The following is a 24219-nucleotide window of genomic DNA, read 5'->3' as shown; positions in this document are numbered from 1 at the left end:
TATATGCTTCCCCTAAAACTTGTCCCACCCTCTACATTCTGGAATATTGTCAATCTTCTCGGTCAACCTGATTCTTTCTATTTCTGTTTTTCTCTTTTGTCATATATACTCTTGATAAGTTTCCTCAAACAGTTTTTGGAGAGAAAATTAGGTGTCAAATTAATACAATTCAAGTTGACTTGCTTGGCCAGTTTGTGGTTTACATGGAATATGGTTTGGGGTCTTAACGATGTCACAACCTTGTAGTTTTGCCAGCACTGTGTTGAATACTGTCAAGTTTGTAGAATTATAGCAGAAAATGTTAAAAAGTTAAAAAGGCTTCTAGGCTTGTTTGATTAGTGAGTGCATTACTATGCACTAAAACTAAAGTTTCACTCACTAAAAATTCAAACATTAAATTTTAGCTATCATGTGTCTACCTTTATAACTAGAAGTTCCAAATAAAAACTAGCCTAATCATATGTGAACTTAATCGAGAAACAAAGTGACATGATACCCAGCTCTGCTAAATTATTTTGTTATGTTTACCTTTTTTAATTTTTAAGAATTTTTTGACATTTCCTCTTTCATTTTTTTATTTTTATTTTTTTATTTTTTAAAATTTTTATTGAAGTATAGTTGATTTACAATGTTGTGTTCGTTTCAGGTGTACAGCACAGTGATTCAGTTATACATATACGTATAAATATATGTATTCTTTTTTGACATTCTCTTCCATTATAGGTTATCACAAGATATTGTGGTAAAATACGCACAACATAAAATGTACTGGCTTGACCATTTAGTGTACGTTCAGAGGCCTTACATACACCTGCATCTTTGCAGGGCTATCACCATCATCCATCCGCAGAACTCTTTTCATCTTGCAAAACTGAAACTCTATTTCCTTACGTTTTCCTTTTAATAATCATTTTCACAGGTGCCTGCAAAACAATAAGATTAGATCCATATCTGTCTATGCTTTCCGAGGACTCTACAGTCTTACTAAACTGTAAGTACCAGCGCCAATTAGTCTGCCCGTCCGTGGTGGCCTGTCAGCCCGACCCATCCCACCCAACACGGCCCTCCCGCCCACGACAGTGCCCAGGGGACGTGCAGACAGCGGACGGTGCAGCACAGCATTGGGGCCAAGGGCATGGGACCCTGAGTCACACAGGCTGCTGTCCCAGTCCTGACCTCACCACTCACTGGGTGTGTGAACTTGAGAACTTAATTTCCTTTCTAAGCATCAGCGCCCTCTACCGTAAAATGCAAACTACAACAGTACCTACCTCAGGATTGTTGTAAGGAACGAATGAGAAAATCCGTGGGAAGAATTGGGCACACTGTGCCGGGCACGTAGTAAGAACTCACTATACATTAGCCGTGGTGACGGGAATGAGGACTGAATGAACTTTATCAACATGAGAAAGCCTAGTGATGATTAAAATTTATGAAGGAAAAAACCCAAAGACTTCTCCAGTTACTCTTTTCCCACTAATTCTGCTTTTACAAATACATAAAGCATGATAAGTTTAAAAGAACAAAGCTTTTTTTTTTAATTATGGTAAAATATATATAACAAATTTGCCATTTTAATCATTTTTAAGGGTTTCGTTCAGTACATTCACACTTGTACAACTATCCATCTCCAGAACTGTTCACCTTCCCAACTAAGACTCCACACCCACTGAACACTAACTCCCCACGGCCCCTCCCAGCCCCTGGCACCCACCATGGTACTTTCTGTCTCTATGAATCTGACTACTCTAGGGGACCTCACAGACGTGGATTCAGGTAATATTTTCCCTTTAGTGTCAGGCCTTTTTCATCACGTCTTAAACTTAGCATAATGCCTTCAAGTTTCAGGCATGTTGTAACATATACTAGAATTTCCTTCCTTTTTAAGACTGAATAATAGTCCATTGTGTATATATATATATATATATATATATATATATATATATATATATATATATAATACCACATTTTCTATATTCATTCCTTGATGGATGGACATTTAGGTCGTTTCCACCTTTTCGGCTACTGTGAATAATGCTGCTATGAAATTTGGTGTACAAATATTTGAGTCTTTGCATTCCATTCTTTTGGGTGTACACCCAGAAGTGGAATTGCTGGGTCATATGGCAGTTCTACGTTTGATTTTCTGAGGATCCACCATACTGTTTTCCACAGCATCTGCACCATTTTACATTCTCATCAGCAATGCACAGCGTTCCAATTCTTCCACATCCTCAACAACCCTTGCTATTTTCTGGGATTTTGTTGTTGTTTTGTGTTGTGTTGTTTTTAATAACAGCCATCCTTATGGGTGTGAGGTAGTATCTCATTGTGGTTAAGAGCTAAGCTTTTTAAAATAGTCTTTCTCAAAGGTCCATTTCATTGCATTTTACCAGGCAGCTGATACTTACCACCTAGAAGTTATTGAATGGAAATATAACCCAAAAATCACATTAATAAACAACTCCCTGTATTTCTATTTCTGGCCCCTTGCCTTCTATCCTACCCCATTTTTTACTCCTTAACCCAAGAAACTCTTTCCGGTCAGATTCCTCACTGGCTGTATCAGAGTTTGGGGTTGAGTCAAGAAAGCCACCTAATCATTTACTAGCAAAGAAGGTCACCGGAGACCCAAAGTCTTAACAGTAACCCCGGTAGCTATGTCTGTCCCTTCCCTGCTCTCTCGTGTCTTAGCAAATTACTCAAAGTCAATACTGGACTCGTCCTCATCATGCTTCTGACTACCTTTCTCTACAGCCTCTCACGAATCTATTCAAAACTTGCTGAACAGCATCTGCTTGCTTTAATGTTCAATGGATGTGGAGGAGGCTCTTGAAAGACAGTACAGACTGGAGAGTAAACCTAAGTGTCTTCCATCCGCTCCTTGGTTTTTTCCTGGCACGAGAATATTGTCTGGGTGTTAAAATGTCACACGGTTCTGGTCTTTCATGGGTAAACATCAGATACTGCTCTTCAGTCATCCATAGACATTCATTACCCCTCATAGTGTGCAAGGTCTTCAGCGAGACACCGTGGGGGGCATAGAAAGAGAAGTCAGACCTGCTGCCTTCCAGCTCCTTATGACCTAGTGTTTCAGGTAGAACCCTGTGCTTCCACCGGGGAGGGGCACCCACTCGCTCTCTGGAAGCTTACGGTCTACGGTGGGGAAACAATGCCAACATACACACAACAACTGGAGAATGGCAAGGGAGTTTACTTAACTAAGACTTAAACCTATGTTGTTCAGACCACAACTGCTAAGATGATTCCCTAAAAGGAGTGATTATTTTGGGTCCAGAGCAGTGAAGGATGACTCTGGAAAATGAAGAGGACGGGGCAAATCAGACAGCACAGGGCATGGGGGGGTGGATCAAGTACCTTTCTAGAGGATTTCTAGTGGCTCTTAAGGGAACCCCTGAGGTGTTCAGGGCAAGTGTTGAAGAGATTCTTAACATCTTCCTGTGCCCAACTGGGGTTCCAGGCTTGCAAGGGAAGGAAGTGGCTCTAATATGGGGCCTTATCCTTTGCTACCCCCAAGAAAAGTCAAATCTGATGGGGAAGGGGAGATTCCTGGAAGGACAGATTTTACAGGATGTCAGCTCTAAGATCTGTCAGAGTAGCAAAAAGAGAAATCAGTGTGGTCCGTGTATCAGGGGAAGAGGAATTTGAACAAATACTTGCATGAGAATCATAGGCAGTGAGGAAAAAGAACAGGAAAGAAGTTGAAGTGGGAGATTGAACAGAGACCCCGTTCTACTAATATGCACCAAGTGTTCCTGACGTGCCTGGCTCAAGTGTTCAACAGCCCAGTGAATTAGGTACTGGTGTTATTTCCGTTTTAGAGTTGGGGAAACTGAGGGTTTCTGAAGTTGCTGTTTGTTTCAGGTCACACTATTAACAAGTAGCAAAGCCAGGAACCAAACTGTCTGACAGCAGATTCAGAGCAGTGAGTTGCTGCACTAGAGAAGCTGAGACAAAAATAAACACGCAAGACAATTTCTCTGCCATTTTAAGACAAAATGGAAGGAAAGGAATTTTGCACACATTTGAGTCCAGTGCTTTTGCTACCATTGGCAATCTTAGGTATTTTGAGAGTCTCACCCCCACTTTACCAAATCAAAAGGACAAAGTTAAGTGGAATTAGAGTTTTCCAAATATTTCCCTTTCTTTACCAGCTCCTGTTGGGCTGTGTGTGGTTGTGTGCGTGTCCAAAAGTTTTCTTCAGAAAAAAAAAGAAAAAAGAGCACATAAAGACTCTAAGGCTGGGGCTTCCCTGGTGGCGCAGTAGTTAAGAATCTGCCTGCCAATGCAGGGGACACAGGTTCGAGCCCTGGTCCAGGAAGATCCCACGTGCTGCAGAGCAACTAAGCCCGTGTGCCACAACTACTGAGCCCACGTGCCACAACTACTGAGCCTGCATGCCACAACTACTGAAGCCCACGTGCCTAGAACCCATGCTCCGTAACAAGAGAAGCCACTGCAATGAGAAGCCCATGCACTGCAACGAAGAGTAGCCCCGCCGCCGCAACTAGAGAAAGCCCACGTGCAGCAACAAAGACCCAACGCAGCCAAAAATAAATAAATAAAATAAATAAATTTTAAAAATAAATAAGACTCTAAGGCCTCTATAAAAGAAGAGGGGTGATTTTGAAAGTTATTAAAAGCTGGTGTTTGCTTTTGGAAGAAAACAAAGAAATAAACACGTAAGAGATCAACATAAGAGAAGGAAGAGTCGGTTCACTCTGCAGAAGAGTGAGAAGTAAAGTCGGGTCGAAGTACAATGGGTCTGACTCTCCAGCGAGGCATTCAGTGTCTTTTCTCCAGAGCAGGTCCCTGCCTGCCTCCAGGGGCATCTCCCGCATCCCCTCACAGCCTCTTCACCGTGACCCCTCACCTTGTCACCCTCACACCTCTCACCTTTGCATAAGCCATTTCCTCTGCCTGGAATCACTCCCACCCATGCTTTGCTTTGTGAATGATACACCTCATCCAAGGCTCTCCTCAACTGAGCCTCCTTTCTTTTTCTTTTCTTTATTTGTAATTAATTTTCATTGGATTATAGTTGCTTTACAATGTTGTCTTAGTTTCTGCTGTACAGCAGAGTGAATCAGCTATACGTATACATATATCCCCTCTTTTTTGGATTTCCTTCCCATTTAGGTCACCACAGAGCATTGAGTAGAGGTCCCTGTGCTCTACAGTAGATTCTCATTAGTTATCTATTTTATACACAGTAGTGTGTATATATGTCAATCCCAATCTCCCAGTTCATCCCACGCCCTCCTTTCCCCCTTGGTGTCCACACGTTTATTCTCTACGTCCATGTCTCTATTTATGGTTTGCAAATAAGATAAGATGTGGCACATATATACAATGGAATATTACTCAGCCATAAAAAGGAACGAAACTGTGCCATTTGCAGAGACGTGGATGGACCTAGAGACTGTCATACAGAGTGAAGTAAGTCAGAAAGAGAAAAACAAATATCGTATATTAACGCATATATGTGGCATCTAGAAAAATGGCACAGATGAACCTATTTGCAGGGCAGGAATAGAGGCCTCTTTCTTTAACACTCCCTGTCCCCTCTCTCCTCCAAGCTCTGCTTCCCCAGTCCCAGCAGAGGCCGGCACCTCCTCTGCTGAGAAGTCAGAGGAACTGTATGTTCTTGCTCTTTTCCCTCTGCTGCAATAACTGCCTGCTCACATGCTGTCTTCTACTAGATGCAAAGCCCCTCAGAGAAAGCGATTCCACACCTAGCACAGTGCCGTAGCGTAGGGGCTCAAAACAATTTGATGAATAAATGAATAGACAGAGTGAGTGAGGGATTGGCTGATGCTTGGTTGATTATTGGGAAATGAAAAATTAGACGTGAAAAGGTAAGTGATAAAGAACTTTCAGGGCTCCGAAGGCAGGGAAATGGCCTGATGAGAACAACATATAAGAAAATTTAAGATGGACAATTATTGTTCTTCCTTTCCTTGTTATAAGATATCAAGAAGGTATCAAATTTACTGTAGTTATTTCTCTTTTTTCAGGTATCTCAGTCATAACAGAATAACCTTCTTGAAGCCGGGTGTTTTTGAAGATCTCCACAGACTAGAGTGGCTGTATGTTTAATTTATGTGGCATTTTATAGTATTAGTCTTTATGTTCGAAAAATATGTAAATGAATCCATTTTTTTCTTCTGGCTGGCAGGATAATTGAAGAGAATCATCTCAGTCGAATTTCCCCACTAACATTTTACGGACTAAATTCTCTTATTCTCCTGTAAGTACTAAAAATTTATGCAAATATTTCAACTGAAGGAAAAGGCATGAATAAAAATTACTGCTTTGCGTTTAACAATATGACATTTGGTATTAAAACCCTAAAAGGGAATTTTCAACTAAAAACCATCTCCTAGTCATATCCTATGAGGCTATTTTGTAGTTGTAACAGTTTTATAAGATCTTCCATCTTCTAGAATGTCAGCCCATCAAAACTGAACACAGCCCCACTGCCATGTTTTATTGAAATATTCTTAAGCACACCAGTACTATCCTATATTAATCTTGGTAAAGAAAAATAACGTTTGTTTAAAATCACCTCCTTTTCGGTACCCACTACTGAAGGGCACAGGGCTTTTCTTCAGTTGTTCATGCTACTGCTTCCTCCATATGATGGCTACCGTTTGTCCAATTTTATTATTAACAAGCACTTAAATATATCAAGACTTACAGAAAAAAATTTGAGTGAGAAGACAACGAACTTAGTAGATGTTCACGGCTTCATAAGAATAATGATAAAACCATGTTTGACTTCAGTTGAGAGAAGAAAGAGAAAAATGAGACTCCTTTTTGTTTCTCTTTTTCAGAGCACTGATGAATAACGTCCTTACCCGCCTGCCTGACAAACCTCTTTGTCAGCACATGCCCAGGCTGCACTGGCTGTAAGTTGCTATATCCCCTCTTTTTTAAAATTTTTATTGAAATATAGTAGTTGACTTACACTGTTGTGTTAGTTTCAGGTGTACAACAAAGTGATTCACTTATACATATACATACATCCACTCTTTTTTAGATTCTTTTCCCATATAGGTCATTACAGAGTATTGAGTAGAGTTCTCTGTGCTATACAGTAGGTCCTTATTAGTTATCTATTTCATATATAGTAGTGTGTATATGTCAATCCCAAACTCTTAATTTATCCCTCCCACCCTTTCCCCTTTGGTAACCATAGTTTGTTTTCTATGTCTGTGAGTCTCTTTCTGTTTTGTAAATAAGTTCATTTGTATCATTTTTGTAGATTCCACATGTAAGTGATATCATATGGTATTTGTTGCTTTCTGACTTACTTCACTTAGTGTGATAATCTCCAGGTTCATCCATGTTGCTGCAACTGGCATTATTTCATTCTTTTTATGGCTGAGTAATATTCCATTGTATATATGTACCACATCTTCTTTATCCATTCCTCTGTTGATGGATATTTAGGTTGCTTCCATCTCTTGGCTATTGTAAATAGTGCTGCTATGAACATTGAGGTGCATGTATATTTTCAAATTAGAGTTTTCTCCAGATATATGCCCAGGAGTGGGATTGCTGGATCATATGGTAGCTCTATTTTTAGTTTTTTAAGGAACCTCCCTACTATTCTCCATAGTGACTGCACCAATTTACATTCTACACCAACAGTGTAGGAGGGTTCCCTCTATCTCTTCTTACAGAAGACAACTAACTTTTCTGGTTTTGCCTAGTTCATTTCGGATGTCAGGGTTTTTCAAATGGTAGTTGTTAATATTTTTAGCATGATTTTCTTATTAAACATCCCTATTATCTAAACTAACTCCTCTAAACTCTTACCAAAATAAAACATCTCCAAAAAACAAAACATACTTTGGAGGCAGGAAGAAGGAAGACAGAGGAGATGTTATGATATCTATACAACATCACCCCTTCCCCCTGTCAATCTGTTCACCTGTTCATTTGGTACAGAGAGACTAAGCCACTTTAGTTTCATTGTTAAATTCTGTGTAGGGCTTCCCTGGTGGCGCAGTGGTTGAGAATCTGCCTGCCAATGCAGGGGACACGGGTTCGAGCCCTGGTCTGGGAAGATCCCACATGCCGCGGAGCAACTGGGCCCGTGACCCACAATTACTGAGCCTGCGCGTCTGGAGCCTGTGCTCCGCAACAAGAGAGGCCGCGACAGTGAGAGGCCCATGCACTGCGATGAAGAGTGGCCCCTGCTCGCCACAACTAAAGAAAGCCCTCGCACAGAAACGAAGACCCAACACAGCCAAAAATAAATAAATAAATAAATAAATTTAAGAACAGTTTAAAAAAAAAAAAATTCTGTGTAATAAGAATATGATACTTAGACTTTATTTTTGAAGTCTCATCACAACAGAATATGTTCCACAGAGTTTTTCACACAGTAGTTTTGTTTGTGGTAATTAGCATCATTCTACCTATGCAGAACTCAATTACCCAGTAAATGTGTCTATTTAAAATACAGGCAAAAATGAAGAAATAAATCCAAAATATTTCTTTAAAAGTTCAGTCAATAACCTGCATATACTCTGTATATAAAAATTCCCTCTGTCTTTTATTTTGTAGGAAATTTCCAAAAGTTTGGTCGTTGGAGTTCTAAGCTAACAACAGACTAGAAGAGCCAACTTAAAAGTAGGAGGGGGAGTTAGAAACGTTGATTTTAGTAAGTAACAATTAGCAACCTGATAATAAAGCAGGAGCAAGAAATGCTATAAAAAGCAGACAGAGTAACTCAAAACACACTAGTTTGGAACCATCTAGGGGAAGAGAAACATCCCCCAAATCATTAGTAAGTCCAGAGGGCATCTTGATACGACAGTGTAGTACCCTCAGTAATGACGAACTAAGTCATCAAATAAAGGGCAAATTAAGTGCAATATCCTTTGTGGTGATTAAATTTGGGCTCAAAAGAATTCATTAATGGTTATTACATGCTCAGTGATCCAAACTCAGTAATGAAGTAAAATTGATTAATAATTTATATGAGTAAATTAAAAATTCATGCATTGAGACCAGAAGCAAATGTGGGAGATTTTATGCCCATACAATAAGAAATCTTTCCTTTGCTTTTAAAAAGGTAGCCAAATGTATATTTCAGATAAAAATAAAAAATGATTAGGATTTATTACTAAAGACATGGACTTTTTAAATTTTTGTTACTAAAATTATGATCTTTAGATTTTAGCTATCCAAAACAACTCACTCCACATGCATCCCTGAGAGTGAATGTTGTCCCAATTTTAATGCTAGTAATAATTTTTGCCTTATAAGTATTCATTTTTTTTAATTAGTTACAATATCTCTACCTTGCACGTGAACTTTCATTTAGCAAAGTATAAACTAGAAAATCTGTTGGATGTGCCGGCAAACATTTGTTTAACTATGGTTAGGTAGAAAAATACAAATAAAACAAAAAGAGATATGACAGCCCAGGAGAATATATTTGCAAGATATACAACAGACAACAGATTAAAACCTTTAATACAGTTCTTTCAAAGCAATAAAAAAAACTATAAACACCACAATAAAAGATGTGAAATTCAAAAAGGAAAGAATATAACTAATAAATAAGCATATGAACAGATGGGGCAATAGCCAAATATGAGCTAAAGAGCAAGAAGGTAAAGTAAACTTTTATCTGGGGATGAGACAAAGCAAGTTTATATATAGGCAGAAGAAGCTAACGTAAAGAATTTGTAAACATGGAAAACAGTGAGGATGCATTATGGAGCAAGGTCCTGGAAGCCGTGGAAAGGATGGACAAATAAGATGGGATATACACACACAGGTGCAATAAAGATGAATGCACCTGCCCTGCTTCAATCGACACGGCACAATTTCAAGATCATAATATGAAGTATAAAGAAAAAGTCACGGAAGGATGCATATTATATATGACAATTCCATTCCAACAATGCTGTGCTGAAGCTGTAGACAGCCTCAAGACAATATTGCTCCCACTCTACCAATGAGAAAGAACTTTACAATCTACACAGTCTTAATTTTCTCCACCCTGTCAGTCATAAGGCAAGCAGGTAAACTGAATTCTAAGGAGTGACCAAGAGAGACGGGACATATACAGTATATCACCTTTGGCAGAGCACAAGGTGAAGAGTTGACCCTCACAGAGCAGGTACAAAGAAAACTGCTAAAATTTTAATAAACCTCTAAAGGTTAAGTGTGGGCTAGTGTAACCCTTTGGAATACTGGGAACCCCACACTCAAGGGAGTCAGCTATTCCTAACAGGCTCTTTTTCTCTAGCCTCCACCAGCTCACGGAAAAAGCTGGGAGTAATTAAGGAAACCAGACAGAGTCTTCTTTGGTGGCATGCAGGCACAAACCCCACCTTCTCTCCTAGACTCTTCCCTCTTAGGAAGCAAAAGCTTTACGCCATGGGGAGAGGGACAGAAAATCTTCCTGCAGCCAGGGACCATGCATAGACCCACTGCTTCCAAAGGAGTGCTAGCAGCCAAAGCTCTCTACTCCAGCAATAGGGGCAAATAAACCTCTCCAGCCCAGGATCCTGCACTGTTGCAAAGTGGGTTGGGGCTTCTGGGGCATGCGGGAAAACAATGCTGAGAAAGCCCCATCCCAGAAAGAGCAAGAGAAACAATCCTTGTCAAATTATAAAGCAATCAACAGAACTAGGCCCAGAGATAACTCAGATGTTACAACTACCAAACAAGGAAATTAAAATACTTATGATTAATCAGTTAAATGATATAGTGGGAAAGGTGGGCAAAACATGCACACATGGAAAATGTCTGCAAAGAGATGGAAGCTTTAAAGAGAATCAGAGAATTACTTCAACAGGCTGAACACAGCTAACAAAAGAATCAGTGACCTTGAAGATAGGTCAATAGAAAGCTTTCGTTTGAATCAAAATGAGAACGGAGCATAAAATGAAGACAGAACAGAGAATCCAAAAGTTACAGGATAATATAAAAGTTTCTCAAAATGCATTAAAGTGGTCACAGAAAAAGAGAGGGACAACAGGACAGAAGACGTTACCAAACAAAACTTGAGTCTGCTCACCAGACACACAGCAAAGCCAATCTACTCGCACCAGATTGTGGTGAAGGAAAGTACAGCATTTATTGCAGGTGCCAAGCAAGGAGGATGGGCAGCTCATGCTCAAAAGACCCAAATTCCCTGATGGTTTTCAGGGAAGCGTTTTTAAAGGCAGTGTGAGGGAGGGGAGTGCAGGGTGTGTGATCAGCTCATGCACAATTCTCTGATTGGTTGGTGGTGAGGTAACAGGGTGATGTTATGGGAATCTCAATAATCAACCTTCTGGTTCCAACCAGCCTGGGGTCTACGTGCTGGTGATCAGCATGCCGTTAACTTCCTCCACCTGGTGAGGGTTTTAGTGTCTGCAAAACAACTCAAGGATATGGCTCAGGGTATTATCTACTGCCCTTGAGGAGGCACTAAAGGTCCCTGACTTTGCTTTATGGTTAAACTATTATATTTTGTCTTGCTCGACTATTTTCCTTTGTTTCACCATTTTCTCACTTCTCTGATTAAATCTGCTCTTTGGAACTCAGGGAAGGCCTAGGAGGCTAAAGCTTTTCTACAAACAAGAGGTGGGGGACACAGGGTCCTGCTCATTTTTCAAAGAAATATCTGAAGAGATAATGACCAAGAATTTTCTAAAATTATGTAATACAACAAACCAAAAAAAATCTAAGAACCTCAGAAAAGAAAACAAGCAGAAGTAGAAAAGAAAAAAAAAAAAAAAAAAAAAAACTGGGCAAATAATAGTCAAACTGCTGAAAACCAAAGATAAAGAAAAGCAAAGAAAAAAGCTTGAGGCAACCAGAGAAAACAGAGATATTCAAGCTGTAAAATGAAGATAAGAAATGCAGCACTAATTTTTTTAAAAAGCTGGAGGGGCTGTGTTAACATTGGGAAAAAAATAGCCTTCTGAACAAAGACTATCACCAGGGATAAAGAGAAATATCACAGAATGATACAGGGCTCAATTCGGCAAGAACCACAATAATCTTAAGTGAGTAAGCAGTTTCAAAGTAATAAAGTGAAACCATAAAACTATAAAGAAAAATAGCCTGGTGTCAAGAGATGTCATTTAAAACTAAGAAATCTACCAATATGTGGATATTTGATATTCCTAAGGTGAATATTAATAAATAGCATATAATTGATCAAAATCCTATGGTGAGAGAGAGAGATGAAAGAAAAGGCAGGAAGACAATATATACTAATTTTATCATTTCTTATAATAGGAAATTGATAAGTGCTATTGTTATTCTCTAAGAAAGAGAAAATATGGTATATTGGGTAAAGTTATAATTATAAAGGTTACCAATAGAATATACAAACCTTTTTCAATGTTAGAAGAAATAAAATTTTTAAGCCATTTGTTGAAAGATTTTTTAAGCTATAAAACCATACAATAATATTTTTAAATAGCAGACTAAGGTCAGATACATTAGTCAGATCGATAAACCTAAGTGGGCTAAAATTACCTACTAAAAAGAAAAACAGATTTTCAAGTTGGCTCACAGAGCAAAACCTAACTCAGTACTATGTACAAAAAAGTCCAGCTGTAACTAAGTGATTAAGAAAGATTAAAAATAAAAGACTGCTCAAAAGTATGCCATGTAAATGCAAACCAAATAAAGCAGGCATCAGTTTTTATCTAAGTAGGTAGAAGTTTGGCCAATTTGCATTAAGCAGTACAAAGAAGGACATTTAAATGCTGCAGTGTGCAATTTCCAATACAAGATATTATATTAGGAGTATATATATGCACCAAATAGATTCATATAACAACCAAAACAAAAGAAAAATAGACATACATAAGCGGTAAGAAATAATAATCCACCTCTTTCAGTCCATGAAAGATCAAGGAAAACCAAAAAAAGGATATGGAGAACTAAATAACACAGTTAACGAATCAACTCTAACTGGTACATATCAAAGTGCAAAGTCCCTTCTCGATAACAGAACAGATTTATCTGGGGCGGCAAAGTGCCCAGCTAAAATACTACATTCCCAGACTTCCCCACGTCTAGACAGAGCCACGTGGCTGAGCCCTAACTAATGAGGAGGAAGACGTATAGTGTGGAACTTCTGGGCAACCTCCTTAAAGAGAAACAGGCAGACCCTCCCTTTCTTTCCTTATCCAGAAAAGACGGATATGATGGCTCAAGCTTTAGCAACATCTTGGAACACAAAGACAAGGACCTGCGGACAGTGAATATGAAAGACCTTAGGTTTCTAACAACTTGGTAAAATTACCAGACTAGCCTTGGGCTACCTAACCCTAGATTTTTTTTTTTTTTAAATCCTTGTGTAGTTATGCTGTTATAGTTGGGTCTCTGTTCTATGTACCTGTGCTTAATCCTAATAGATATAAACCTGAAATTGAAGAACACCCAAAAAACATTCACCAGAATTGACCATGTATTTTAGTACATACACGTTCACAAACAAAACTCAGAAAACGCGGGATTAGCCTAAAGCAGAAGGAGGGTCATCGCATCCTGGGTGTAGGAGATCAGGTGCACATACAGGTAAATCACAGATGTCGGGCAGAAAGGCGAAGGCTTTCCCCTCCTTCATCACCTCAATTTTCTCTGTGAGATAGGAGCCAGAGAAGTACGGGAGGAAGTAGAGGGAGAGGAGATTTGCGTGTTTACAAAGCCCCTAGGGGATGAGAGAGAGAATTGAGAGGGCAAGATTCTTGGTGTTTTTATTTTGTTATTGTTGTTCTTCAGATCCAAGAACCAAATTTTCATTTTTCAGCCAGTTCTGCCATGTGTAGAGGGAAACATAAAGTGGTTAGATTCAGAGGATCATTAAGTTGGAAAAGTGATCCAGGCATTAAGTAAGCAAAACACCCCCTCAGGTCCATTAGAACTTGAAGCGCTGGCACAAGGAACAGATTTGTATGCCAGAACCCTGCATATCAAGAACTAAAACCTCTAATTTTAGGAAGAAAGCCAAAGCAAATTCACAAATAAAGATTAAAATAAACGCAACATTGAATTTAACAATTTAATCAAAAGTCCCTAGTTTATGCCTCTTACTGACTTTTACAAATAGTAAATTAATATTAACTTAAATATTTTTGCTACCTTAATAGAAAAAAAAAAAAAAGTTACAGGTGTAACTAACAAGAAACTAACATCAAGAAATTTTGTGAGGCTTAGGAGAACGTCACCCCCTGGTGGTAGATTCATGGTAACAACAACAAAATAGGAAAAGGAAATGAACAGTCTGTGTCAATGACAACCTTCGTTATGGAAGGCCAAAAAGCCTTGGCCAAGCCTAATGATCAAAAGAAGATAGTACTACAAGTGTTTCATTTCCAGTTTAATAGAATAATGGAAGTTTTTCTTTAGAGGGGTGATCTAGAATCAAGATTTAAGATTTTAACACAACATTCCATATGTACAGAAATCCCGTCTACAAAAACCTTGTTATAGTATATGTCCTTCTTAGATCACTATAGTAATAAGAAGCTTATTCTCTGGACACCATGGATTGTGAGCTTAAATTTGAAATGTTTTGTGTCCTTCAACGAGTAAATCTGATTTTGCAGTCTGATGCAACAGAGAAAAGCCCTATGCCTGACTTCAAATATATCTCTCTTCTTTGCTCTTCTCTGTGATAAATACACCCTTTTAGTCCATTGACTTGATTTCTAGAACGCTTACATGCTGACCTTCCAGATCTTCCAGATAGACTTTGATTTGTCAGCATCCATTTTTACTGCAGTGCCAAAATAAAACTGAGTGTCCCAGATATAGCCTCTCCAGCAGAAAAAAATAGGCATGTCCATTAATGCTACTCACGTTTCCTGCATAGATTTTAGTAGCTGTGACAGACTTCAGCTCATATATTTTAGTGGCAATTGTTCCCGAATGGCTTTACGTGGCATGGTGACTGGTAAGCTAAGTGCTGGGGTAAAACGAGTAGATTTAAGAGCCAGCATCTTCTTCTGAAAGTGTATCCCTGAGCTCGGCTAACTCTGTTCTATGAACTTCCACCATAAACCCTACGACAAGATAAAAGACAGGCAATAGAAGAACGCCTTCACGAAAACCATGAAGCAGAGACAATAAAACATCAACTTTTTGACAAGTATGGTGCTCAGACCAGACTCCCGTTGGTGACCTAGCATCACACAGCACGGGAGCTCAAGTCAGGTCTGCAAGCAGCGCCCTGTGTCGGGAGTGGAGAGCCAAGGGCAGCTGTGGGTCTCCCTCTGCACTGGCCTGTGTGGCCATACAAGAAAGCAAGAAAGCATGTTCTCAGTGGTAAAAGGCTATGGAGAATTTTTCCTGGGAGTGTCTAGGCAAGGGAGGCAGAGGTTAAACATTGTTTTGCGGTAGCAGCTTCTGCAGGCTGTAGCAGATAGAGTCACGCCACTCAGAGAAATGCCATTGGTATCTCTGGACGGGTGTTTCATGCGGATCACTACGTGCTTTCTGTTTATATAGCTGGTAGTTACCACAACAAAAGCTTTCCATGTGCTTTTTTCATTCTCTTCACATTCCTTAGGATAGCATACGTACCCATATGAACACCTCATACAGACGCAACTCAAAACATTTTTACTATTAACACAGAAAAAAAGAAACATTATATATAAATATATCATTTCGGCTATTATGTAAGTGGCTACACTTACATTATGTGAGAATCCCTATGAAATAAGCAGTATGTGGGGAAAAAGATATTTTACTAGAAAACAAATCATTCTTAACCGACTGACTTTTGTCTGTGATTAAAATTTAGCTTTATCACTTTTTATTTTTATATTTCAGGGACTTTGAAGGCAACCATATCCATAATTTAAGGAATTTGACTTTTATTTCCTGCAGTAATTTAACTGTTTTGTAAGTAATGTTTTGTCCTTTTGAAGTACCATTTTATCTCTTTACAAGTAAAATGAATCATTTATGCGAACAGAATCTAGCATAAACGTGCATAGTAATTACAGCAAATGTTCCCTCTCAACTTGAAGTTTTTTGAAAAGGAAGCGCATTGGCAAAATGACTGAAGTTCAAACCAGGCATACCCACAGATTCACAACATACATGGGTCATTACAATGGTACTATCTTACGTGAGACCTGCTTTTCTCAACCTTACAAGTAAGACCCAATTTAGTGGAAAAAAATTTCTCATAAACCACCTAGAATCTGTCCTTGGATCTCAGTTTGAGAAACACCAAATTAGAGTCCTAATCTATAAAAATTATTACTGCAAAGATCGTGGGGGGAAATTAATTATAACTTTTAGAAACTGTAGAGTGTTCACGTCCCTGAGGATGTAACTGCGGACACCAGGATAAACCTTAGAATGTTATCGAGTATAATTTCTCCTTATACTCCTCTCTGGCTTATTTTAAATTCAGGGTGCCTCTTCCATAACAGTGAGGGATACTGGGGCTTCCTTCAGTATAAAAGTATAACTGCCTCATTTGCAGTTTATTCTTCCAGAAGAGTATTTTTCAAATTGTGGGTTGAAACACACAAGCAGGTGATGAAAGCAATGTAATATGTCCCGAGCCACATTTTTTAAATGAAATAGAATAGAATTGAATTGACTAAAAACATCAGAGTGCAATTCAGATGATTACATGTATTGTTCCATGAATCTTGGGTTGTGTGGGTGTATATTATGTCCCAATGCAAAATGCATTTTTCTACTGTCGGTTACCATGTGAAAAGTTTGAAAATCATCATACTAGAATATACAGGACCCCTGCGTACGGGCAATGCAATAGCTACCACTGACACAACAAAAATTTTTACCCAGTTATGCCCTCCGCCCCATTCCAGTGGGCTCAAAGCCGCCGAAATGTGTGAACTTTTCTGCAGTGAGTTTAGCGGTCTTCAGATGCAGGGTTCTATCAGTCATGCAAAACAGTTCATGGTAATTGCCCAAAGGAAACCAAATTGCACTTAAAGGACACAGGCCAAATAAATATCCAAAAAATGTAGCCCTTCTTTTCTATTCTACTTGTATTTGTGTTTAGAGAACCCTCTGTATGAAGAAATCATTCGTGAGTTTCCTCTTGGCAGATGCTTGTGCTTTTCTGGTCCAAGGATGCTGGGAGAAAGTGGTAACGGTTTGGAGTGCTGAGAGGAAATAAATACTTAAGGATGGGACGAGGCCAGCTTCCAGGCATGTCCCACAATGCCTCAAGAACTGGAAATCCTTTAAAGGTTTCCTGTGAGTTAGTCCTTTATGCGATCTCATAACACGACATCAGGGCAGAGATGAACTGTCAAGACTTACAGTCTCATTGGGCATCCCAAACTAGAGATCTTCTGAGTTGGTCCAGCTTAAAGTAGACCTCCTGCAGCATCTCCACGCTAAATCACATCAACTGCCCAATGTGCACCAGTGCTATTGTGTGGGAGGTATTTTGTTTGACAGACTCGCCACGAAGCCTACGGAGGCGACCCTAGGACAGCTCCCCGTGCGGATGCTCGGTCTGTATTCTCAGGAGTCGGGGTTTTCACTCTTCCCCTGTGGAGCTCTTCCCTAAATCACTTAGAAATTTGAACACTAATTTACTTTTATCATCATTGAAAGATCTGGGAAATTTAAGATTAAAGTTATTACAGACTGGGTAATTTATCACGCTACTTCAACCTCTCTTGATGTGAAAAGTGCACTCCACGTAATTATCTTTGTTTTTGCAGGCTGTTAATCTCCTCTCCAATAACTCACCTATCAGTTACCTCTGGAAGCTACAACATCCTTTTCTTTTTACTTTCAGGGTAATGAGGAAAAACAAAATTAATCACCTCAGTGAAAATACGTTTGCACCGCTCCAGAAACTAGATGAATTGTAAGCTCAATTACACATATATTGATAAGAATTTTCTTTCTACTGTTCCAGTTCATAGTTGTCACACGTATACATTTTTATACATTTAAGAAAGATTTATTTTTCTCTTTTCCTAGCACTATTTCTGCATACCTTGAGCCACAAAGGAATTCTGATAGTTTAAAAAATATGTGTAAAGGAAAACTATAAAATAAATATTTGAGGAAAGTGAGGTAAGGGAAACATAGCTGTGGAGAAAGAATAAAGTCTGGGGAGATCAATAAATAAAATATATCTTGCACCACTCTAACCCACTGCTGGAGAGGGATAGCAAATTTATCTTTAAGTTTCCTAGAGAGTTAGGATTTAAAAACCAGGAGATAAAAAGACACCACTCTGCTGATTCTGAAACCAAAGGATAATCTTGGATCCATGAGGAAATTAGACACTACCATGGGTAACATCCCAGACTGTAATAATGGAAAAGAGAGCTATTTATAATGTCCCCTTTTTAAGATCAATGACAGTTCCAAAGGACATTAAGACAATTCTCTGATAAATCAAAGCCTTGTGATCCAAGCACATATGAGCTGATTGTCCAAATGAAATATACACAGGACAATAAATGAAGTACATGTCCTTCAGACAACTTTTTATTTTTTACCATTAATTTCTTCAATTGGGTTTTTTGCTAAAGCTTAGGCTAGCCACCAGTTTGATTTTGTGAGCTCTAGAAAGAATCTGGAGTATGGACAGAAGGTACATGTTTGACAATTAACTGGGCAGAACTTTGATTCATTAAAACTTGCCCATAAAAATTAAAGAATGTAACTGAACTGTTTCTCGGGACACCTTACCTGCAAACTAAGACAGGTGGAGGGAATACATATGCCACAGACAGAAACGTTCCTCGGGAACCAATGCAGCATTCTGCCCCAAAACATCAATAAACAAGCCACTGAAACCCCAGCGTTCTTCCATGACCATTAGCTTGAAACATTTTTCAGTAGACAGTACCAATCATTCACAAAACGCACAAGAAAATCTCAGTAGATATCAGAACCAAGCACCTGCTGTAACAGCTCCCAGTGTCTTGAAGTGAACCATACCATCAACACATAGGAAATTATTTTATTCTCAGTAGTAAGGAGAGGTGCATGTAGGTGACTCGAAAGGTAGTATCTAGCCATGAAAATACAAGCTAGTCGAGGGGTCCATACTTTTCCTTGTTTTATCCTACTTGCCACCGCGATCTGAACACCAGAAGGCAATTTCTGCCAATCCTGACTTGCATGGTGGCGCTGAGGTGCAGGTTCTAAGTATCAGTAACCAGTAGTGAGCATGGAACACAACAGCTTAGTCCGTAACCAGTGCTAATGCAGGTTCAGAGGTAAAGGAAAGAGCAACAAAGGGGCAGAGAGGGTCACCAAGGCCAAGAATTGGTCCTGCCTAAACCCTGCCAAATCCCATACCCAACGCTGGCTTGAAAAATCGGATTTACGGGGATGAAAATGGCATGTTTTCTAAGAGGTGATGGCTTTAAATGGGTGGGTCTAGACCTCAAATGAGTGACTCTCCCTTTGAGAGAGGGTTTGGACTACACTCTGTGCCCCTCCTGGCTTGATCCCACTGACAGAGTTAATGAGGGTAAATAAATTGGCAACAATCAGAATTCACTTCTCACAGTAGACTTTAAATAGTTCTGATGGCAGAAACTCTTTGCTACATGCTTGATTTACTTTGTGCTTTTAAAGTCAACTACTCTAGGTGATAACGTGTTTCCTGAGCCCGTTCAGAAATGGACCTCAAGTCCAGTTAAGTTTAGACCAACTTTCCTAAAACGAAACTGAGAAAATGGTCTTTTTACACATCACTTAGGGTCTAGGCCAAATGGTTCCCATTACGTGATTCATGATGAAAGAACTATATGTCAGAATTGGCTCTAATAGCCAAAACAGCACTCCCACCAGAAACAGCTGAACATGATATTTCAAGATTTAATATCCTAGTGGACTCTTCTAAATCTGTTTTTCACATTGCCTCGCTAACATGATCAATCTTTTACTTGGCTTCCCATACAAAGAACTGGAATTGTGCCACCACTTTTACCTAAATATGAAGCAGGTCCAGTCTGTTAATGGTCTTCTAGGTAGGGATACAAAGAATAGCAAGCCCAAAATTAAGCTAGATGCTGGAGAGCCCAAGATGAATAGGTACAGGGCTTGCACTGAAAGAGCTCACATCCTTCAGAAGAGGAGAACGTATGTACAGAAACAGTTTTAATATGATGTTATAAGTGCTGTATGTGTTATCCATGCTACATACGGGAGAATAGAGAAGAGAACGCCTAACCTCCCTGGTCACAGAGGAGTGACATGTGAGCAGAATCTTTTTTTTTTTTTTTAAGTATTGTTGATTTACAATATTGTGTTAGTTTCAGGTGTACGGCAAAGTGATTCAGTTATGCATACCCATTCTTTTTTCAGATTCTTTTCCATTACAGGGTATTACAAGATATTGAATATAGTTCCCTGTTCTGTACAGTAAATCCTTGTTGTTTATCTGAGCAGAATCTTGAAGGATGAATAGGGAGTTCACCAGAAGGACAAGAATGAAAGCTTATTCCAGGCAGAAGGAAGCACCCGTGCAAAAACCCAGAGGCTGGAATACTGAGGTGCCTTCAGGCCCTGGTGAAAGTCATTTTGACTGAGTAGAAAGTGGTAGGAAACTGAGCTGGAAAGCTAGACAGTGGCAAGATATTTAAAGGCTTTTTTATATCACACTAAGACGTTTTGATTTTATCTTCTATGCAACAATGAGCTATTGAAGGATTTTAAGAAAGGGATGAAATTTTAGAAACATTCCTTTGGTTGTCAAATCAGACCATCTATCTTCACAGACAATTCACCCATGAAAACATAAATAACAAAAACAGCCTCAAGGTTCAGTTTACAGTATAAAAATAAAACATTTACAGCAAAGACATTTATAGTATTGATTACATTAGCTACTTTTTAGTTTTAAAAACTCAGTCTAAATCTATCTTGCCCTTCCAAGTTGAATAACCTAACTTTTGATTTATAAGCACTGCAATAACAAATAGATCTATTCCCATGCTTCTCCCTGTAGCAACTAATAGGATTTGGAGATGCACAGGGAAAGTGGTTAGGCTTTCTCTTAGTATCTCTTGATGACATTGAAGAACTCAAGCCTATTGAAAGATTGTCTTGTTTAGAAGAAGCTGAGGCCTTTCTCATGAGAGTTGCCACTGTCAAAGCTACCGTAAGAGCTGCTACTGTCCGAAATCTTCTCACAGCTAAGCTACAAGTTCATACCACTTTAGGCAGCCCAACCTCTATACGTACATGAAGTAACATACGAAATATCCTGCCCCAGGTGTGTATGAGATCCGGTGTATATCAGCTGTGGAAGAAACTGGAAACTGAAATAATCCACTTCCAGTTGAAAATTATAATACACCCAAGCAAAGGAAAAAATTAAGGTTCCAAAGCATATTCCTACTTTAGCAAAGGAAGGAAGGGAGGGAGGGAGGGAGGGAGGGAGGGAGGGAGGAAGGGGAGGAAGAAGAGAAAGGAAGATGGGCACAACACATATATTAATTGAATTAGAAAATTGCATCTATTAGAACTAGATCAAATACCACCAAGTACTGTCTCTGAGTGAGCAATAACATGGGATAAAATATTTTTATCTTTCACCATCTCACTCCCTTTTTAAAGTTTTGACTTCTATTAATTAATATAACTCACTAATGGCATTGTTTGAAAGTTGTCTAATGGTTTTTTAATAAATTACAGAACTATGAGTAAAGTCTTAAGGAAATAATATGACATTTGCAATTGTTTCCCTAGGGATTTAGGAAGTAATAAGATTGAAAATCTTTCACCACTTGTCTTTAAGGATCTGAAGGAGCTCTCACAGTTGTAAGACTGATACGAATTTTGTATCTTTATTTTTTATTTTACTTTTAAAAATTGTGATTAAAATATACATAAGTATGTATATTTACCATTTTAACCATTTGTAAGTGTACAACTGAGGCATTAACTTCATTCACATTGTTGTGCAACCATCACCACCATCCATCTCTAGAACTTTTCCATCTTTCCAAACTGAAACTCCATACATATTAAACACTAACTCCCCGTCAACCCCTGCCCCTCCAGCATCCATCACTCTGCTCTGGCTCTATGAATTTGGCATCTCTAAGTAACTCATAAATCAGTGGAATTACATATTTGTCCTTTTATGACTGGCTTATTCCACTTAGCATAATGTCCTCAAGGTTCATCCACAGGTTGTAGCATGTGTCAGAAGTTCTGAATATTATCATTCTGAATAATAATCCGCTGTATGTAAGTACCACATGGCGTTTATCCATTCATCCATTGGTGGACACTTGGGTGGCTTCCACCTTTTAGCTGCTATGAGCAGTGCTGCTATGAATGTGGGTGTACAAATATCTGTTCAAGAGCTTGTTTTCAATTCTTTGGGTATATAACCCCAGAAGTAGAATTACTGGATCATATGGCAACTCTATTTTTAATTTTTAAAGGAAACACCATACTCTTTTGCATAGTGGCTACACTATTTTATATTCCCACTATCAGTGCACAAGGATTCTAATTTCTCCACCTCTTTAACAACACTTGTTATTTTATATTTTTTGATAATCGCCAATCCAATGGATGTGAAATGGTGTTTCATTGTGGATTTGATTTGCATTTCTCTAATGATTAATGATGTTGAGCATCTTTTCATGTGCTTATTGGCCATTCGTGTAACTTCTTTAGAGAATACCTATTCAAGTCTTTTGCCCGCTTTTAAACTGGGTTGTTTGGGGTTTTGTTGTTAAGTTGTAGGAGTGTATATATTTTAGATATTAAATCATTTTCAGATATATGATTTACAAATGTATGCTCCCATTCTGTAGGTTGCCTTTTCACTCTGTTGACAGTGTTTTCTGATGCACAAAAGTTTTTGATTTAGATGTAGTCCAATTCTTGTTTTTTTTTTCTTTTGTTACCTATGTTTTTGGTATCATATACAAGAAGTCATTTCCTAATCCAATGTCATGAAGCTTTTCTCTTACAACTTCTTCTAAGAGTTTTAAAGATTTAGCTTTTCTATTTAGGCCTTTGATCCATTTTGAGTTAATTCTGTACATGGTGGAAGCTAAGGGTCTAAGCTCTTTTTTTTTTTTTTCATGTGGATATTTATCTGGTTTTCACAGCACTATTTGTTGAAAAGATTGTCCTTTCCCCATTGAACAATCTTGGCACATTTTAAAAATTATTTGACTATATATACAAAGGCTTGTTCCTGGGCTCTCCATTCTATTCCATTGTTCTATACAACTATCTTTTAGCCAGCACCACACTGTTTTGACTGCTGTAGCTTTGTAGCAAGTTTTGAATCAGGAAGTGAGACCTCCAACTTTGTTCTTCTTTTTCAAGGTTGTTTTAGATATTCAGGTTCCCTTGAGATTCCATACGAACTTTAGGATGGATTTTTCTATTTATGCAACAAAAAAAAAATCATTGGGATTTTGACAGAGATTACACTGAATCTGTAGATTGCTTTGGGTAGTATTAACATCTTAACAATATTAAGTCTTCCAGTCCCAAAACACAGAATGTCTTCTTTAACTGATGTCTTCTTTAATTTCTTTCAGCAACATTTTGTTTTCAAAGTGCAAGTCTTTCACCTTTATTCAGTTTACTCCTAAGTACTTTGTTCTTTTGATGCTATTGTAAATGGAATCATTTTCTTAATTTTCTTTATGGATTGCTCATGGTTAGTGTATAGAAATGCATTTGATTATTGATTATTGTTTGATTATTATGTGTTGGTTTCACATATTATGTGTTGGCAATTTTGTGTTGGCATTATGTGTTGGCAATTTTGTTGAATTTGTTTATTATAATAGTTCTGACAGTTTTTGTGTGTATGCGTGTGTGAAATCATTAGGGTTTTATGCACATAAAATCAGGTAATCTGTGAACAGAGATAATTTTACTTCTCCCTTCGCAATTTGGACGCCTTTTATTTCTTGCCTAATTGCTCTGGCTAGGACTTCCAGTAGTATGTTGAATAGAAATGGCAAAAGTGGGCATCCTTGTCTTCTTACTGATTTTAGAGGAAAAGCTTTCGGCCTTTCACCATTGGCTATGACGCTCACTGTGGCTTTCCTATATGGCTTTTATTATGTTAAGGTCATTTCCTTCTGTTCATAGATCGTTGAGTCCCCTTCCCTTCTTTCATACAACACATTTCTTCTTATTGTCATCCTTCCTCTCTTCCCTTCTTTCTGTAGTCACTGCCCCTCCCCCACCCAACTAATGGCCTAA

At 38.5% G+C, this 24219-nt stretch overlaps 1 protein-coding gene across 4 annotated transcripts in view; it reads left to right on the top strand.

Annotated features, from left to right (window-relative positions):
• The window catches only part of RXFP1 (relaxin family peptide receptor 1), a 71467-nt gene that overhangs the window by 34402 nt on the left and 12846 nt on the right, over window positions 1–24219 (top strand). For 2 of the 4 annotated variants that reach the window (XM_061191772.1, XM_061191770.1), the window contains exons 5-11: window positions 920–991; window positions 6039–6110; window positions 6200–6271; window positions 6858–6932; window positions 15832–15903; window positions 17798–17869; window positions 21721–21792. In XM_061191772.1, coding sequence (XP_061047755.1) covers window positions 920–991; window positions 6039–6110; window positions 6200–6271; window positions 6858–6932; window positions 15832–15903; window positions 17798–17869; window positions 21721–21792 — 507 coding nt within the window. The remainder of the gene's footprint in view (window positions 1–919; window positions 992–6038; window positions 6111–6199; window positions 6272–6857; window positions 6933–15831; window positions 15904–17797; window positions 17870–21720; window positions 21793–24219) is intronic. The other 2 variants (XM_061191773.1, XM_061191769.1) reach the window with 2 other exon arrangements.

The sequence above is a fragment of the Eubalaena glacialis genome, chromosome 5 (assembly GCF_028564815.1).
Source record: "Eubalaena glacialis isolate mEubGla1 chromosome 5, mEubGla1.1.hap2.+ XY, whole genome shotgun sequence".
Lineage (NCBI taxonomy): Eukaryota > Metazoa > Chordata > Mammalia > Artiodactyla > Balaenidae > Eubalaena > Eubalaena glacialis.
Note: the sequence above shows the minus strand (reverse complement) of the source record. Positions and strands in the feature narration are given on the sequence as shown.